Source organism: Poromitra crassiceps (assembly GCF_964638095.1).
Source record: "Poromitra crassiceps genome assembly, chromosome: 27".
In the NCBI taxonomy this organism is placed as follows: domain Eukaryota; kingdom Metazoa; phylum Chordata; class Actinopteri; order Beryciformes; family Melamphaidae; genus Poromitra; species Poromitra crassiceps.
Window position 1 is genome coordinate 7,041,721 of NC_139650.1, and position 19,862 is coordinate 7,061,582.

The 19,862-nt window shown below is 42.6% G+C and overlaps 1 protein-coding gene across 1 annotated transcript in view; it reads right to left on the reverse strand.

The window, feature by feature from the left end:
- Positions 1-9,701: 9,701 nt before the first annotated feature.
- The window catches only part of LOC310799406 (dedicator of cytokinesis protein 3-like), a gene marked incomplete at both ends in the record, with an annotated part of 383,185 nt that continues 373,024 nt past the window's right edge, over positions 9,702-19,862 (reverse strand). The window contains one exon of the mRNA XM_083661993.1: positions 9,702-9,799. Coding sequence (XP_083518119.1) covers positions 9,702-9,799 — 98 coding nt within the window. The remainder of the gene's footprint in view (positions 9,800-19,862) is intronic.

Consider the following 19,862-nt stretch of genomic DNA (forward strand, 5'->3'; position numbering starts at 1 on the left):
CATCAACATCACTGTCACTGGTAAGATCAGTACAATTAAATGCTGTTTTTTAAATGTTAAAGGCACACTGCAAGATTTGTATTAAAGCATTCAAAGCTGGCCCCTCCTCCCCGGCTCCGAGAGAGAGAGAGAGAGAGAGAGAGAGAGAGAGAGAGAGAGAGAGAGAGAGAGAGAGAGAGAGAGAGAGAGAGAGAGAGAGAGAGAGAGAGAGAGAGAGAGAGAGAGAGAGAGAGAGAGAGAGAGAGAGAGAGGAGGGGGGTGTCGAGCGAGCTGTAGAGCAAAGCCGACGAATCAGAGGAATAAGAAGGTATTTTCAGATTGTTTCACATCGGTTACGTTTTTTAAGTTTTGGTCCCAGTGAAATGTTCTATGGTCTCTCCCGATTCTAAATATAGCTGAACCGTTTGGTTTGACCAAGTAAAACTATTTCTATAAGCATTTTATGAAATGTCTATGGGAAAATAAATTGCGGAAGAAAATCTCTGGTACAGTGCTGAAGCAGGAAGTGACGTTCACTTTGCCTCTCTATGATGTAGTGCAGCAGGGGACACCATACTGCCATCATATACTGCATACTGCAGTTGTTTTAAGTGCGTGTCACTTTATTTGGGAAAACGTTTGTATTTGTCTTTGAAGCATTTAGCTTGTCTCTGTGTTCAGGTGGTGCTGTGATCCTGCAGAGTCCTGTCCTTCCTGTGACAGAGGGAGCTGCTGTGACTCTGAACTGCACAACCAAGACTCCCTCCACCCTGCCAGCTGAGTTCTATAAAGATGGCTCCCTCATCAAGACCGAGTCTACAGGACAGATGACCATCCACCATGTTTCCAAGTCAGATGAAGGCCTCTACAAGTGTCACATCTCTGATCGTGGAGAGTCTCCACTCAGCTGGCTGCTGATGGAAGGTAAACAATAGACCCTTTTCACGGGGGCCATTTTGTGTCGAAAAGGCAGGATGAACACAGGTGCAAGCAAAACACTAATGAGGGTTTCCATCTTCCATGATTGGAAGTGGGGGGGAGAGAACGAGAGAGGGGAGAGAGAGGGAGAGAATTGGAGGATGAACCAGTTTGGATTCAATATAGATAAACCATTAGAAACTAACGAAAATTGGTGCTGATGGAACGATATTCTATTTGAAACACACCAGTTGCGCAGTTACGCAGTGGATATCCCCATGGTGTTATGTCACAAAGCATGCGCTTACTGTAATTAGACGTTCATATACATTAGGCTATAACATACACATGTAAAAATATTTGTTTCTTTAGGGTAGGGATGTGTGAGAATTTAAACCTAGACTATTTCAATAGCCTATATCAGAATTGTCCACTCAGGTTAAGCTATATTGCATGCGTGCAATTGCAGGGAAAGAGGTTACTGCACAACTTTCTGAAAAGTATTGTAAGTATACACCCAACACCACAGACCTGTATGGTCGGGAATTATGTAGCCTAATAAAACCATGACAAACAAATTCTCATTTTTAAATCAAGGTGTTTTTTCTGCAATGTAGGCTATAGTTGAAAACCAACGTGCCATTCTGAAGAGGGAAGAGTATGCGCGTGCGCAAGGTTTTGGAAAGAGAGGGACATCCATGCCATGCGTAATGTATCCAAGCGAGGATTTCCTACACTGCGCGGAGAATACTGCGTGCGCTCAGGCGCAGTGGGGTTTTTAGCGCTAAGACCTGCTATTAGGTGGTCTTAAAATTGCGCACGCGCAAGGACATTTTTCCTAACATTTAGCATGGAAACGCCTGGTTTGGCATGGGCGACGCCCACACCGCCTGGGCCACGCCTACACCTGTGTCTCTGCGCTTAGATTCCAGCGCAAAACTGGATGGTGGAGGCAGACGATAGCTTAAGACGCAGGGAAGATGGCGTAAGAGGTGTGCAAACTGATGCACAAACGATAGCGCCTGTACGACGATAGCACCTGTACGACGATAGGGCCCTTGGTGAGGTACAGCTGACATCCCTGTGCCGCGGTGTTTGTGTCCACAGCTGTCTCTCCTCCAGCCTCTCTGACCGTGGCTCCTGGTACATCTCAGCTGTTTGAGTACGAGCATCTCTCTCTGGGCTGTGAGGAGGAGCAGATGGCCTCCGACTGGTGGAGCGTGAGGCGGTCCGGGCTGAGCGGCGGGAGGCTGTCCGTCTGCGGGGACGACTGGGGTAGTCCCACGGCCTCTGGGACTGCGTGCAACCTCCAAATTACCAAGAAGTCCGACACTGCCACCTACTGGTGTGAGTCTGCCACAGGACAGCGCAGCAACTCTGCCAACATCACCGTCCATGGTACGAGCCCAAACATCAGAGGCTTATAGACTCTTTCACAGCAACCGTTTTGAGGTGGTAAAAAGAAGGAAGTAAAGCAGGTGTAACCAGTACCATTAATTATGGTTCCATTCCGTTTCGGTGTCCAGTGCCAGGGCTCTTGTTAATGTTATTGATTACACCTGCTTTACTTCCTGCTTTACCACATCTAAGGTTGTGCTCTCAACCACAGCCCTTCTTGCAAAATGATGCATTTCCTGAAGTGTATTATCAGCTGCCTACACACTGTACTCTGAAACCAACAGTTTTGCAATGCATACACATGATACAATTTCCCCTTGCATCAGAAAAAGCAGTTATTGTCGATGGTGGTGCCAAATGTTTGGATGCGGGGTCAGCCGGAAAAGGCCCTATAGTCACTGAACAGATAGATGATGGCCACAAGGCGTCTGTAGTCATTTCAGAGGGCAGGAGTGATGCAGGGTGTCACCGGCGATGAGGTGTAGGATCTGTAACTTGGGCTAGACTGACCATAATCATCTAACTGCTCATTTTGGAATTGTTCTGGTGAGAACATTTCTCATGTCTACCAGTTTGTCCATCTACAGTATCTCTCTTGTTTTCCATGTTCAGGTGGTGCTGTGATCCTGCAGAGTCCTGTCCTTCCTGTGACAGAGGGAGCTGCTGTGACTCTGAACTGTACAACCAAGCCTCCCTCCACCCTGCCAGCTGATTTCTATAAAGATGGCTCCCTCTTCACGACCGAGTCTACAGGACAGATGACCATCCACCATGTCTCCAAGTCAGATCAAGGCCTCTACAAGTGTCACATCTCTGGTCGTGGAGAGTCTCCACCCAGCTGGTTGGCTGTGAGAGGTGAGGAAGTTGATCTAACATCATCACTTTCTGAGTTTGTCTTGCTTTACCAAGGAGGAGTTTGATTTGGCCGTTGAAAAGTGGGCCTGTCTGGGACAAGGGACTGACTCAATGTGTGAGGCGAGCAGTCGAGTGGACCCAGGCAACTGCCTCCGAGCAGAGGGAGAAACCAATCTGAAGCCTACCCGTCACGTCTACAACAACACTCTATGTTTCTATGTTACAAACACAATATAATGCAAATACAGAGGCTGACTGGCTGGGTCAGTGCACCCAGCCCCGAGAACCGGGTGGAGAGTACCCCCGGCCGGACAGCCTTCTCCTAACCGAGGGAGAGGGCTGGCTGCCGCTCTTGAAGCGAACACGCCTGGTGGACAACTCCCATTTAGAATGCCACCTTTTTCTCCAAATGTCTGCCCTGGGTCCTGTTACGCTATGTTATAATTCAACCTGCACCATGCTCTCTAAACTGACAACTGTTCCGGTTGATCTTTGCAACTAAACTTGACAAAAAGTTTGGAAACTTGTTTTTGGATGATCATATCTCTGCTATTACTGTATCCTCTGTATTGTATCTTATCTGATATGAAAGCCTGTTAATTTCAGTTCGCAACGCTGTCTCATTCGTAAGGATCCTGCATTTGTGAGATGAGCAGCACAGCTGATTATGCGAGTAGCGCCAATGTCAAAAGTGTCAAGTTGCCCTGCCAATGTCTACAGTGTATCCTGTTGTATCCTCCTATTAACTCTATTGTTTTGAGTTGTTTTGGGGATTGGATGATTGAACTCTCTACAACAATGAACAAACAAGACATAATGTGGCAATTTGACACTTTATTCATTGAACACAGTCAGGAAACTCAGTAGCGCGGGGAAGAACCATATGCAGCCACAACAGCCTGGCACCTCCTCCTCATGCAGGTCACCAGCCTGGTCACACGTTGCTGTGGGATTTTCAAGGAACAGCTCCTTCAAAACTGGAACACTGAAAATGCTGTAACGTGCAAGTTGTTACTTTTGACTTCGGTGCTACTGGCATACTCAGCTGTGCTGCTCAGCCCACAAATGCAGGATCCTTACAAATTAGTCAGTGTTGCGAAGGGAAATGAACATCAGGCTTTCATATCAGATAAGATACAATACTGCTGATACAGTAACAGTGGAGATATGATCATCCAAACACAAGTTTCCAACTTTTTGTGCCATGCTTATGAACTGCAAATTAGGCTAAACAGTTTTTAACAACCTTTGTTACTCCCATCTAGATGTTCACCTGACCAGGTGTGCTTCTCTCCTTAGCTCCGCTCAAGACTCCACCCACCAGCACAGCTCCGGCCACTGCTCCCTTGCTACCTATTGACAGACTGGTCTGCCACCTAGTGGTGTTCTGCCCGTACTGCATCTCAACTATCCTAATGCTGTCTATATATTGCAACAGGCGTAGAGGTAAGAGACTAACTAGCGAAACTGACTAAATGACTAACTACTGTAAATAAATAAATTACTAGTTCATTACATAAATTACTTGCTAGCTACTCCTGATTATATGACTAACTAACTCACTAAATTACGGGTTAGCTAACAAAATTACTTGCTAGCTACCTAACTAAATGACATAGGGTTAGCAAACAACATTACTTGCTAGCTAACTAACTAAAAGGCTAAATACATAAATAAATTATGGATTAGCTAACAAAAATACTTGCTAAACTAACTAAATTACTAACTAAACGACTACATAGTGGTGATCTATTTTTATTGCATCTCAACTTTCTAAATGCTGTTGTTATATTGCATTAGGCCTTGAGGCAAGAGACTAACTAAATGACTGACCTAGTTATTTATCTAAACCAACCATGGACTGTATATAATATCTGGACTAACTGAGCTATATGTTTTTGACACGGCAAAATGAAGCTCATTTCCCGATATTGTTTGATTTCGTTTGATTGGATGAATGGATTTTCCTGTTGCATTGTGGGAAATCTGTTCAAACCTGGAGCCGGGAAAACAGGAAGGGGCGTGAGCGTGGACGGGACTCGGGGGAGGGTTTCCTCCGCCACGGCATCCATCTTGTTCATCTTGTTTTCCCTGCTAGCTGTTAGCTTGGCTAACAAATGTTGCTAATGTTAGTTGCTATTGCTAGCCTTGCTCCATTGCTCTCACAGTGAATACAGTAGCCCGAAGAAAAACCAGAGTATTATTTCCTCCAGACCTCGCGCGGCGTCACCAGCCTGCCGCTTGCATCTTCCACAAAATCGAGGTAATCTTATTTTCTAACGTAACGCTAATTGCATAGCATGACATTAACGCTAGCTACATGTCCATTTGTCATTACAGGAGGACGTTAGACTAGAGTAGCATAAGTTAACGTTATACAACGTTAAACTATTGCATGCTGCACAGATTCGGACGTAGACAGAAAACAAACGCAGTTCTGTTTACCTAGGTTACCTCTTTGAGATGAGGCAGACTCAAAGCATACTCATGATCTACCAGCTATAGCGTTATATAACTAGCTAACGTTAGATCAACTATCAATCAATGAGGGGGAACAAGGGGGTTCAACTCCTCTGGATAGTTTATCCACCTCTGCATTTACAGTATTTACCAATCGCACGTAGTGTTGGGTAAGCAAACGTTAACGTTATACAGTGATTAACAGTGTCTAATTCGTTTCTTCCAAGGGTAGCTGCTGTCCAGTACCAGATGGGACACACAACAGAGGATCATGATTTGTGAAGATCAAAGCTATAATATTCTGTTCTCCTGAGATTAACGCTAAACTACATGTTACTGATGATCAGTTGTTTCGACATAGGAAATTGCAATAACACACAAGCCAAATGCTGACATGAGAGATTTGATTTGAACAAGTTGTAGCTAGTATCTGCCAGTGACCGGAGAATATTGTTATATTTGCTTGTTTTAATGCTTTTGTCAATAAACATTGTCAACAAAGATAGCCTTGTTGTATATTATCATGTATCTGAATGTCGCAAATATGATCGCGCAGAACGATCCATTAGTTGTCTGGTCAGGGGCAGGTTGGATAAAATGATCAGATGTGATATAAAGATTGTTGATGTCGAGTGAACACAAACTACGAACCGAAGATTGGACCATGAGGACATGACGACGGAGAAACAACCGATCAGCAGTCTGCTTCAATCAACGAATGCTTTATATTTATTGAAATGAAATATGGTGATATCTGGTGGTCTGAAATTACTCTCTAGCTAGGCTAACTGGCTCATATTATGTCATATTATTGTAACGTCTGAATCAGCGTTTCATAACTTTATAATATCCTAACATTACTGTATAGCCTGACGTTAGCTAATGCTACCCATCCTTCCATTGGTGTATGCTGCCTTTAGCTTGTGGTATTATGGTACAGTAATATTGTCTAGCTAGACAGACAAGTTTATCTGAAATCAGGGTGACAAGATCCCTGCTGCTAGCTCGTCTGCCTTTCTGTGTCACAGAGTATCTTGCATGTTTACAGTATCTTAACAGACTGCATTACATGCTACACCATGCAAATATATTTTGATATAATTCAAACAATGGTTCCTTTCCATGGTGGGCTGGACTGTATGTATTGCTGTGGAAAAAGTTACATTTGATTGTTTCAAGTGTTACACGTTATTTAACTGAGCTTTGCGGAATTACCTCAACACAATTGTGTATCAGCTTTAAATGTCCAATATATACATCATTAAACAAACGACCAGCAGCATTCAAATGTGCAAAAACGTTATATTTATTGAAATGTGGTGATCATGTCACAAGTCACATTACATAACGATATAGCGTTAGGTGTTCTTTTGATCAACAGACCTCGGGGATCTATACTGTTGCTACGTTGCTAGCTAGCTAGCCGCAGATCAGCTCTGAAGCCCCAACTTCAGAGCTGCCCGTCCACTAAAACCCGATTTCGATATAGCGTTTTAGGTGTTCTTTTGATCAACATACCTCATAACGGGGATCTATACTGTTACGTGTGTCTACTAACATCATTAAAATATCATAAGGGTAACGCTGTTTCTGTTATTTTACTTTTAATCTCTGGCTACGTTGCTAGCTAGCTACCTAGCCTGCCTTGGCAACTGGTTGGGATCATCTGGTGTCAATCAAAGAAAATCCCGCCCCCAAAGTTATAATTTTTATCGGCTCTTTTACTCGAAATGGGACCATAATTTAGAAAACGGAGCCCAGGAGAGCATGAAAAAGACTTGAAATTGTTTATTCAGACCATAAGCTCATTCGGAAAATGTTTATTTAAGACACAGAACGAGAGAGAAGTCGGCTCATTTTTACATTGGAGCCAATGTACGTGTCGTCACTTCCGGACCTGACGTGCGCCCCCCTGCGGACTTTTCGAATTAATGGAATTTCACGACTGGCCTCATACATTCCCTAATTCTATTGCCCACTGAAACCAACCAACTCAAAGTTTGTGGAAGACAGGAGTGAAAATTGTACATAAAAAAGACAATTTCACATGATGTTGGACTCAGATTCAGCTTAACTTTTTTTGGAACATACGAGGAATTTGATTTAGTGTAAGTACATATGCAAAGTAGCGGTCATATCAATCAATAGTCAAAAGACGAAAACAATACAGAAAGACAATCACAAAAAAATAAGGTGCAGTCCAATATGTCTGGTGGCCTGCAAAAACTCTTCACATGGGTGAAAATTAGATTTTTTTTATTTCCAATAAATTATAAACTCCCCTGCCTATATATAACGTTTTGAATGACTGAGATAGCTCTCTCAGATCAAAACTTGTGAGTATTTTAATCTGCTATTGCTATTTGTCTAAAAGTAAAATGTGAGAAAAATAACTAAACATTCCATTTTCTACAGTGGCATTCTACTAAAACCATAGAAAATCATTACTATCCATTTTGTTTTATAATGTACAACGGAGATGAAAGTAATCAAATCACTCAAAATCTCAAAATACCTGCAAAACTCAACCTACTTTAGCTCATTGCCAACAATATGTAGCGGTGACGTGAAGGGTCCTCCCTGACCACCACACATCTTTAAAGTGATGTATGATGGTAGTGGTGGGGGGGGGGGTTCATGTCAGTGGGGGGACAGACCAACTAACTAAACTAACTAAATGGCAATCTATCTTTCTACTGGTGATCTATTTGTAGGCTACTGTACTATCTGAAACCTTCTAATTCTGTTTATTCTATATCCTAACACAGGCATAGCGTTAACAGACTAGCTAACAAATAAACTAGCCTGTCTAGTGCTTTAGCCTCTAGCAGGGAGAGTAATTAATTGACTAACTAAATAATTAACTAGTGGTGTTCTGTCATTGCTGCATCTTGACTCTGTTAATGTTGTCTATACACTGCCGCAGGCCTGGAGGAGGTCAGTAACTAAACAACTTTACAAACACTAACTGAATCCACCAGTCGGTCAATAAATCAAACATACAGTATGTATTTGGTGTTGATTTTAGATTATGTAGGGGAATAATCATCCTCTTGTCTCCATCAGTTCTGTCCATGTGTTAGTGATGGATAAATTATCTAATTGTCTAAATTCTCATTTTAACTCTGCTCTGACTGCAGGAACTGGCCTGCCCGTCGCCATGGCTACAGCCACACCCAACCAGGCTGATGACAGATTGGAAGACGAGCATGATGACATGATCGCTGCCGACGTCACCACCGAGCATGACTTCTGAGACGAATGGAAGACAGTCTACACTAGGGTTGTCAATCTTCCTCTATAATCTGATTCAAATTCCAATGTTTTATTCGTTTTAATATTCAATATATTCACATTTGTAATGCTCAAATTGATATAGGCCTATGACAATACCTACACTATCAGCATGTGGCTGAATATATATCACTTTTTATTTGAAATTCAATTCAATTTGTTCGACGGTGGGGGTGGGACTAGAGGGTATGCACGTGCTGTCACAGAGGCAGAAGTCACTGCGGGGTCACGCCCACTGAGTGGCAGCAACATTCAGCCTAGATAGATAAATGACACCCGCTGCTCCAAACAGCAGGGAGGAACCTGCCAAATGTTTTGCCCATAGGTTTTGCCACTCAGTCCCAATTGAGGGGGCGTCTTCCGGTGAGAAAGTGACATCTATACTGACCCTCTAGTCTATAACTAACTGTAATGAAATGTTTGGATTCAAAATTGGCACATTCAAATATATTCAAACAAATTTAAATTTGTTCAAACTTGATTTTTGGAGGGAAAAAAATATTTTTTCAAATAAAAATAGACTCTGGGTTCCCAGATTGACGGCAAACAAACACGATCGTGCTGCGTGCTGCCTGCAGCTGGATGACATAGAGGGAAATTGACACAGTTGATCCGCAATATACTTTACAATGGCAGGTATATTGCAGATACATCATTTCAGTGTGTCTGTGACATTACTCGCCGTTTGTCCTCGTGATGAGGAGGGAGGGAAAGAAAAGAACTGTCTAATCTTGTTGTTTTAGCTGTGGTTCCTCAGACTCAGTTGTTTTAGCTGTGGTTCCTCAGACTCAGTTGTTTTAGCTGTGGTTCCTCAGACTCAGTTGTTTTAGCTGTGGTTCCTCAGACTCAGTTGGCTTGGCTGTGGTGATCTCTGGTGTACCACTTTCTGCCATCTCTGATATTGTAATGTTAGTGTACACATTAACGTTTAATGAGAGTGTGATTCAGAGTCGGAAAACGTTATAATAGTTCATCACATGTAATGTTCTAATAGTATATTTTTTTCTATATTCAAATTTTATTCAAATCCCAAAATCCATTCCAACAGCCCTAGACTAGGCTACTACTATATAGTTACTGGTCTACTGGCATTCAGCCGGGACGATTTGGAGCCAGCAGTTACGATCACCCCAACCCATGAATCGTTGTATTACTGTAGTAAAATAGTTGATGGAACACCAGCAATTTATATTTAAAAAGCAGATAATATTTGCACCCGGGTGTAAATATCCGATGTGACTGTTTACACCCGGGTGTAAATAGCCCATTTGACTATTTGTACCCGAGTGTAAATAGCTCATGTGGCTATACACTCCAATTCAGAAAAGTATTAGAATGTAGCCTACTGTATTTAAAATTTTAAATATAACCAAATGTTTTTAGAGCACAGGGCCTAACATTTTTCTTACTGATTTTAGATTTTTCTTACTGAGAGAGAGAGAGAGAGAGAGAGAGAGAGAGAGAGAGAGAAAAGCAAGTGCAGATCTCAAAAGCAGGTGCAGATCTCAAAAGCAGGTAGCGTAGCCTAAAACCAATGTGGGATTAGTGAACCTAACCAACTTCACCACGGTGTAAAACCCCTCTCTTCAAGTTCAGCGTTTGTTTTGGTCAGAGCCTTGATGACAAGAGAGAGGAACAGAGCCGAGGAGAGAAGCGGAGAAAGAGAGAGAAACAGAGAGGGGGGGCATTCCATGCAGCGCTGCGCTCTCAAACGCTTGAAAAAGACAAGCTCAGAGCTCCGAGCCTCCGCTGTAAAAGGCGTGCTTGTAAATAGTGTACATAGCCTAGCATATATGGTAGGTAGGGTGTAAATAGTCTCGCATACCCGGGTGCAAATAGAGCACCGCATGCAGGAATGAGTCCGGAAGTAGGCCTCTGTTGGATCTTCATGGGAAAAGTGAATGGGGTTTTAGAATGGGGATTTCACTTAAATGCATAAAATAAGGTATGTGGTTAACAAAAGTTTATGGGAGTGGTCATTTGTGTTCAGCAGGATAATCTTCACAAATGTGAACCACTTTTATGACTTTTGAAACGTAAATGTGTTTTTAACGCAAATTATATTTTTCCACTTTAATTCCAATGTTTGATTCATTTATGAAGTGCCCTACCACTTCAATTGCAGTGCTTTAATTTTGCAGTTCCTATACCAGTTGAGTGTTTCAGAGCTACATTTCCGATCACACCAACCAGTAGCCTATTCTGTGATTCAAAATATTAATACAAGTATTTTTTATATTTCTGCTTGTGTTGTAGTTGGTGGAGAGAATTAAGTCCTGTGTCGGGTAGAGTCCAGTCTGACAAACTGTGACAGCAGTAAGTGTGTGTGCGTGCGCGTGCGTGTGTGTGTGTTTCAAACCAATCTACACATTCTCTGTGTCTCTCTTGTTGCTGTGCATGTGTGTGTTTTGCCTGTGGTTTGTCTGCTACTAGGAAACCGAAACTGTCTATTTACAGCTCTTATGTGTGTGTGTATAGGTACTTTCCGTACCACTGTTTTATACTGAACTATACTGAAATTTTACTGTATTTTCCCTGACTATTGTTTTGCTGTTTTTGCTGCCTGTTTATTAAGCACCTTTTGAAAAGCCATACAATTATTATTATGTAAGCTCAAGATTCAAGATTCAAGATTCAAGATTTTTATTGTCACTCCATGGTACAAGTATCACGTGTGAAATTCTTGTGCTGTGGACTCCGTTTACAACATAGTACAAATATAACAGGGCATATGGGTGCAAAAACAACAAGAGACACAACAAGCAATAAGGCAGTATAGTGATAAGACAAGTCAGAGACAGTGGCATATTCACTGCACATAGGTGCACGTGTCGGGTGCATACTTTAGACGTGCTTAAACATTTTAAATTCTGCGTATTTGACATACAGGTGCAAATAACATATTCCTTATTAAACATACAATTAAACTCGGCATTTTAAATTCGGCGTATTTGAAGCTCTGTACTAATATGTGCTAATAAAGAAAGTACCTCAATTTGCATTCATGTGAGTTTTGTGACACAAAATGTCAAGCCATTAGTGTCCCACGTGACCTCAGGCTGCACCTGTGGTTATTGTCCAGCAGAGTTTGCCAGCAGCATAATAGGTCACTACAATAGGCTATTTTACTATTTGACCTGCCCCTGTCTAATTCATGCTGATACATTAAGCTATAGAATAGCACACCTAAAGCATGGCACCCATTCTATTCTATATTTCTATATTTCTCCATCATATGATTGTTCAATGTGTTATTATTACTACTGTAATTTGCTTCTGTTGTGTCAGCTAGAATTAGCTAGATATATTTTCTGTGAAGCCCTCTGAGACATGCTTGTGAATTAGGGCTATACAAATAAACTTGACTTGACTGGAATAGGCTATTCACTCTGCAGAGTATATACTGTGCCCTGCACTTTAGTTGGCCGTATACTGTGGTTTTGCTACCTGTGTGGAGGTTTGATGTGGTCATTAACTGCTTCTTGTAGATCAGATGTGCTGGCCGCTTACAGGAAGTGGCTAGCACCTTCTAACAGTTGCTCATAGTAACAGGAACACATCACCAGGGTGGGTTTCATGTGAAAAACATTTTCAGTGAAATGACAGGAAATTGTGCAGCAGGTTGCTTGCAGAGGTGGGTGAAAATACTTCAAAAAGTATACTGCTCAAAAATGTATCAAAGTACAAAAACAAAATACTGGTCTGAAAAATCTATCAAAATACAAATACGTATTTTAAAAATACAATTTTATGAAAACTGATTGTAACCCACTCTTGGAAATTACAACTACTCTAGGTCCGGAATGAGCTCAAAGACTTAGGGCTCTATCATTGCATCGGCCTATAAACTGCGTTTAGTGCCAGGCGCAGCCCAGATTAGTGGGTGTGGACCAGCGCACTTGATATCTTGGTGTCGGCGCAACAGGTGGCCTTAATCATTATAACCACGCCTTTTAAGCGTAAAATTATGCACTATCTGCTCATTGGAGAAGTGCAGTAAACCAGTCCCCAGCTTGCCTTTTAAGCTCCAATTCCACGGAGCGATCCAGTCCGGCTTCAGAAAAGCCGAGGCCTCTGATCTCCCCCCCTCCCTTTTATCCCCTCTGTCTGTCTCCATATATAGGCTATTATTCCATATTATTCTCAAACCAATCTAACTGCAGTTTAAATACTGCAAGCAGCATGTAAATACACTACACTATAGCAAGATCAAAGTGGAACCAGAAATGTCCACACACTTTGTAGGCCTACGGCAGATTGATTTTTGATTGAATTTGGAATGGAATAGCTGATGATCCAAGGCCAGAGCTGTCAGGTCTGTGTGTCAAAACCGTCAAAACCAGCACATATGGCCAATAAAACCAACCCAATACCAGAACACAAAATATGCCCCTGCCAAACAAGTCCAACAGCATTGACAGATGTATTGTAATATCTACAAACTAACACCATAAATGCATAGGTGTCATTTACAAAGGGGGCATGTGCCCATCACTCTTTAAAACAAATATTTTGAACTCTTGTAAAAAAAAACATGTTCTGAAAAGTAACTTAATTGCACCTAAAAATGTTAACTAACAAATGAGAACGCATTTAGAAAGGTTTATTTGCACAATAAGACAATTACAATGCTATGTAAATGTAGAAGAGTCAAAAAAGGAACATTATTCCTTCAGTTCTTTCTACGTTGTCATAAATGTAGGGCAGTGATAGGCCTTTAATTGTTATGGCTGCAGACTGACGAGCACCGGTGCTTTCTACAGGTAGATGTGATATTGGTGTTGCACAGATATGGTGCTGCAGCTGTAGATGTGATGCATATTGGATGACTGTACAGTACTTGTGCGGTCAACGTTGTTCTTATGCATTTTCGTGTTAACTCTAGTAGCCTAGGCTGTGCCCTTTTCATGAAATTTTGTGCATTTTTCTCTTGCAGTAATTATCTACTGCCTACACTCTATACTCTGTCAAGGTATTTGGTATTACAGTATGATTTACATAGTTGTTAACCAATCAGAGACATAGGATATGCAGCTAGGCTGTGATGTCATAGAAGTGCGCCAGCAAGGTTGGCTGAGATTACAAACAGTTGTTCTACTGCTCTCATGTTGTTCAGACTTCAATAAACCCGCTCGTTCTACAAGTAAGCTGTGTCGGTGGACAAGTCTATTTGACATACTCTATTACCTAAAATCGCATATGAAGGGGGTGTTCTGTCTCCTATCCGGAATAAATGAAGCCTGTCGATTGTCTTCTGCCTCCGCTGCACAGAGGTGTGAGTTTCATGTCACATTGTGCACACGTGTTGAGGTGGTATGGAAAATGTATCTTGCCTCACCACAGTAGAGACCACAGGGTGACTCATTCTAACTCAAACTCCCACAATGTGAATGTTTGAACTTATTATGTTGAAGACCGTTAAAATGCCCCCCCCCCCCCAGCTGGGACTTTATGGCCGCACACATAAGGTAACATAAGATCAAGTAATAGTGACACACTTGCATAAATGTTTAGTGTGCCAGTGAAAGCAGTTTTCCCTCAACAGTTCTTTCACCTACTGTACGTCCTAAATTTGCCGTGTGTTATTAGGTACAGTATAAGTAAATATTATATAGCTCTGTGGTGTAGAGCGGTGGTTCTCAACTTTTTTGTAGTCTATCAGGGGTCCCGTATGATAAGATGTAGTTATTCCACAACTGTCTATAGTGTAGATTGGCAGATTGACAGTGAAGAGTGTGAAACTTAAGGACAGAATAGTAATTATTACATTCTCTATTATTCTCTTAGTGCCAGTGTTATCGATGATGACAGTTTCCCCTTCGAGGTGTGTTTCCTCCTTCCTTCCCAAAGGAAGGCATTCCTGGTGGCTCCTGGCTCTCCTGACGGCTTTGCCGCAGAGCTGTCCGTGGAGCTTCCTTCCCTAGCCTTGACCCATATCCAAACCCTAACCCAGGGGTGGGCAACTATTTTTCATGGGGGGCCACATGAGAAACCCAGATTGTTGCCGGGGGCCGAACAAATATTGTCATGCCGTAATGGATGGGCAACTTTGATGATAGAGAGGGCCACAAGAAAAGTCCTCGCTACCAGATTTTGCTGAGGGCTGAACGGCGCCAGCGCGAAAAAATTGGGGCATTTGAAGCCACGTTTAGAGGAATAACTCATTTTAAATTAACAGTTGTGATGTCATTATTCAGTCTTAACCACCAATATTTGATCCTTTTCTCACTCACTCCTATGTCACCACACTCTCCCTGCAGGGCTTGAAATTAACTTTTTTCACCACCTGCCAATATGGCTGCTAGATTTTAAAGTTACCAGCCAATTAGAATTTCCATGTTTTTCTTGAAATAAACCAGAATATGAGTGGGTTAATTTAAGCATAAGTAGAACAGCCATTTCTTACACATGAGATTACTTTTGGCCTTTTAGTCATAAAGATTATTGAAAGATATTCCATATTCCAGACTGAAATGCTATAACAGAAGAATATTGGCCAGAATGACATGAACATTTGGACACTTATTCAGCGGGTACTGTAAAAAATAAATAAAAAAAAAATATTTTTTTGCAATTCCATCGCGGGCCACACAGGGGTATGTGGCCCATGTGTGCTTTATAGTAACGTTCAGTCATAACTCATTTATAATTAAGCCCATAGTTAATGAACTAATCAGGTACAAAACACACACACAGTCACATATTTTATATACTGTATATGTTGTAAGCCTAATTTTTGCCATCACAGCTGCTTTTTACATGTATGGGATAATACAGGCTAATATACAAGGTGTCCCAAGCTCTGAGTCATTATAAACTCAATTAGCTACAGACGCTAATGTTCACATTCAGTCCTTGTATATTTCTCTCATGTGTTCATCATTCCTTTCCTCCTCTGTGTGTGTGTGATTGAGAAATGAGATGCAGGTGGTGTTCATCCTAATTGGCCTGGTCAGGTGTCAGATTGCTGCTGGCTGATTGGCTGGTGGAGAGCATTTAAGCCAGCTGATGCCATCCTGTCGCCCCTTGCTCTCCTCATTCCCAACGATGATGGCTGCTGTGCTGACTGCTGTGTTCTGTCAGGTAGGAACTGTGTGTAGACCTACTTTAGTAGTTCTGCAGAACTTTATTAAGATGTGTCTTTATCTTGGTAGACCTGTGCAGTCTAAACTGTAAATAGTTACCTTCCAGATCTACACTTTTGTACACTGTAAATAACACTTACCCAAGTAGCAGAAAGTAGGGGGAGAAGCCCTTTAGTTTTTTGTAACATTTTCTCATGTTTATTTTGTAGGAGCTTATAGGTAAGAGCTGTGTCTCTTATTTAATCCATCATTTTCTTTTCTTGGGTAAATTTAAGGTTGGGGATTAGTTTGATTGGTTAGTTGTGTTGGGGCCATGCTATGCTCTGAAACTAAACCTGCTACTTGTGAACTTGTGATGGTGGTTTGGCTGATCATCCTTGGGAGTGGGAAGAGTGGGGGCACTTCTGTGTTGCGGTCCGGTTCCCCGAGGCCGGTTCCTAACATAATTGGGTGCTCGTCTGCTTTTCTCATTCGTCAGCACGTCGTGTGTGTGTGTGTGTGTGTATATATATATTTTATGTTTGTCTGGTGGGCAGTCTTTGTGCAGGTGGTAAATGGTGTTAGTCAAGGTGCCTTTGCATGGAGCTGAGGAAGCTCATGGTGGTAAAGCTGGTGGAGATGTTTGTTGGAGGAGGAGCCGGTCAGAGGGGATCAGTAAGACTGAGGAGGGGCGTGACAAGGCAGGGCCGTCAGTAGCACCGTTTCTCCTCTTTCTGTGTAGACTATGCTACCCTACAAGAGTCTCCGTACATAGACTTGCCTGTCACTCTGACTCCCAAGCCGTCTAAATCAGCGATACAGACATATTTACAAGTGTCACAAACATTTCAAAGCCACATATTGAGAAGAAGGGTTCATAGCTTCTCGACGTCGGGTTAGAAAGCTCGTCGCTGCTCATAAATGCCTCTTTTCATCTGAAGTCTGTGCTGGTGATATTTTTTACCGAGCTTTCGGCCAGAGTGGCGCTGTTGAGCGCTCTGATGGCTGGGAGCTCTAACCTGGAAAAAATATCACCAGCACAGACTTCAGATGAAAAGAGGCATTTATGAGCAGCGTCGAGCTTTCTAACCCTGACGTCGAGAAGCTATGAACTCTTCTCAATATGTGGCTTTGAAATGTTTCTGTGACACTTGTACATACGTCTGTATCACTGATTTAGACGGCTTGGGAGTCAGAGTGTCAGGCAAGTCTATGTACGGAGATGGGACTCTTGTAGGGTAGCATAGTCTACACAGAAAGAGGAGAAACGGTGCTACTGACGGCCCTGCCTTGTCACGCCCCTCCTCAGTCTTACTGGTCCCCTCTGACCGGCTCCTCCTCCAACAAACATCTCCACCAGCTTTACCACCATGAGCTTCCTCAGCTCCATGCAAAGGCATCTTGACTAACACCATTTACCACCTGCACAAAGCCTGCCCACCAGACAAACATATAAAATATATATATATATATACTCAGACGACGTGCTGACTTAACGAGAAAAGCAGGCGACCCCCTAATTATGTTAGGAACCGGCCTCGGGGAAGGGGACGGCAACACAAGTGCCCCCACTCGTCCCACTCCCAAAGATGATCAGCCAAACCACCTTCACAAGTAGCAGGTTTAGTTTCAGAGCACAGCATGGCCCCAACATCAACAAATCAAACTAATCGCCAACCTTAAACTTCCCTAAGAAAAGGATGGATAAGCTCCTACAAAATAAACATGAGAAAATGTTACAAAACTAAAGGGCTTATCCCTCCTACTTTCTGCTACTTGGGTAAGAGTTATTTAGTGTAAAAAAGTACAGATTTGGAAGGTAGCTATTTACAGTTTTGACTGCACAAGTCTACCTAGACAAAGACAGATCTTCAAGTTCTAAAGAACTACCAAAGTAGGCCTACACACAGTTCCTCCCTGACAGAACAAAGAGTCAGCAGCGCAGCCCTTATCGTTTGCAATGACAGCACTGGGTTGAGGGATGGTATCACCAAACCATTCAACAGTGCAGAAACAGGACATGTGAAATAAAATGTTTGGGCTATCATTTAATTAGCTACAGAAATGAAACGTTTGAGTCTTTGGCATGTGTTCACAGCATTCCTTTCGTAAGTGTGTGATTGAACAATGAGTCCACTCATTGTACTCCTAATTACCAGCTGTGTTCTGTCTGGTAGGAACTGTGTGGGCCAACTTAGTTCTTCAGAACTGAACGATGTGTTATCTGGGTGGACCGGTGCAGTCTAAACTGTAAATAGCTACTTCCAGCTCTACACTTTCGTACACTAACATCTTACCCAAGTAAAGTAAGAGGGAGAGCCCTTTAGTTTTTTGTAACATTTCCTCATGTTTATTTTGTAGGAGCTTATAGGTAAGAGCTGTGTCTCTTATTTAATCCATCATTTTCTTTTCTTAGGTAAATTTAAGGTTGGGGATTAGTTTGATTGGTTAGGTGTGTTGGGGCCATGCTGTGCTCTGAAACTAAACCTGCTATTTGTGAACTTGTGATGGTGGTTTGGCTGATCATCCTTGGGAGTGGGAAGAGTGGGGGCACTTTTCTGTTGCGGTCCGGTTCCCCGAGGCCGGTTCCTAACATAATTGGGTGCTCGTCTGCTTTTCTCGTTCCTCAGCACGTCGTCTGAGTATATATATATATATATATATTTTATGTTTGTCTGGTGGGCAGTCTTTGTGCAGGTGGTAAATGGTGTGCATGGAGCTGAGGAAGCTCATGGTGGTAAAGCTGGTGGAGATGTTTGTTGGAGGAGGAGCTGGTCAGAGGGGACCAGTAAGACTGAGGAGGGGCGTGACAAGGCAGGGCCGTCAGTAGCACCGTTTCTCCTCTTTCTGTGTAGACTATGCTACCCTACAAGAGTCCCGTCTCCGTACATAGACTTGCCTGTGACTCTGACTCCCAAGCCGTCTAAATCAGTGATACAGACGTATTTACAAGTGTCACAGAAACATTTCAAAGCCACATATTGAGAAGAAGGGTTCATCGCTTCTCGACGTCGGGGTTAGAAAGCTTGACGCTGCTCAAAAATGCCTCTTTTCATCTGAAGTCTGTGCTGGTGATATTTTTTCCAGGTTAGAGCTCCCAGCCGTCAGAGCGCTCAACAGCGCCACTCTGGCCGAAAGCTCGGTAAAAAATATCACCAGCACAGACTTCAGATGAAAAGAGGCATTTATGAGCAGCGACGAGCTTTCTAACCCCGACGTCGAGAAGCTATGAACCCTTCTTCTCAATATGTGGCTTTGAAATGTTTCTGTGACACTTGTAAATACGTCTGTATCGCTGATTTAGATGGCTTGGGAGTCAGAGTCACAGGCAAGTCTATGTACGGAGACGGGACTCTTGTAGGGTAGCATAGTCTACACAGAAAGGAGAAACGGTGCTACTGACGGCCCTGCCTTGTCACGCCCCTCCTCAGTCTTACTGGTCCCCTCTGACCGGCTCCTCCTCCAACAAACATCTCCACCAGCTTTACCACCATGAGCTACCTCAGCTCCATGCAACACCATTTACCACCTGCACAAAGACTGCCCACCAGACAAACATAAAATATATATATACACACACTCACAGACGACGTGCTGACGAATGAGAAAAGCAGACGAGCACCCAATTATGTTAGGAACCGGCTTCGGGGAACCGGACCGCAACAGAAAAGTGCCCCCACTCTTAACACTCCCAAGGATGATCAGCCAAACCACCATCACAAGTTCACAAGTAGCAGGTTTAGTTATAGAGCATAGCATGGCCCCAACACAACTAACCAATCAAACTAATCCCCAACCTTAAATTTACCTAAGAAAAGAAAATGATGGATTAAATAAGAGACACAGCTCTTACCTATAAGCTCCTACAAAATAAACATGAGAAAATGTTACAAA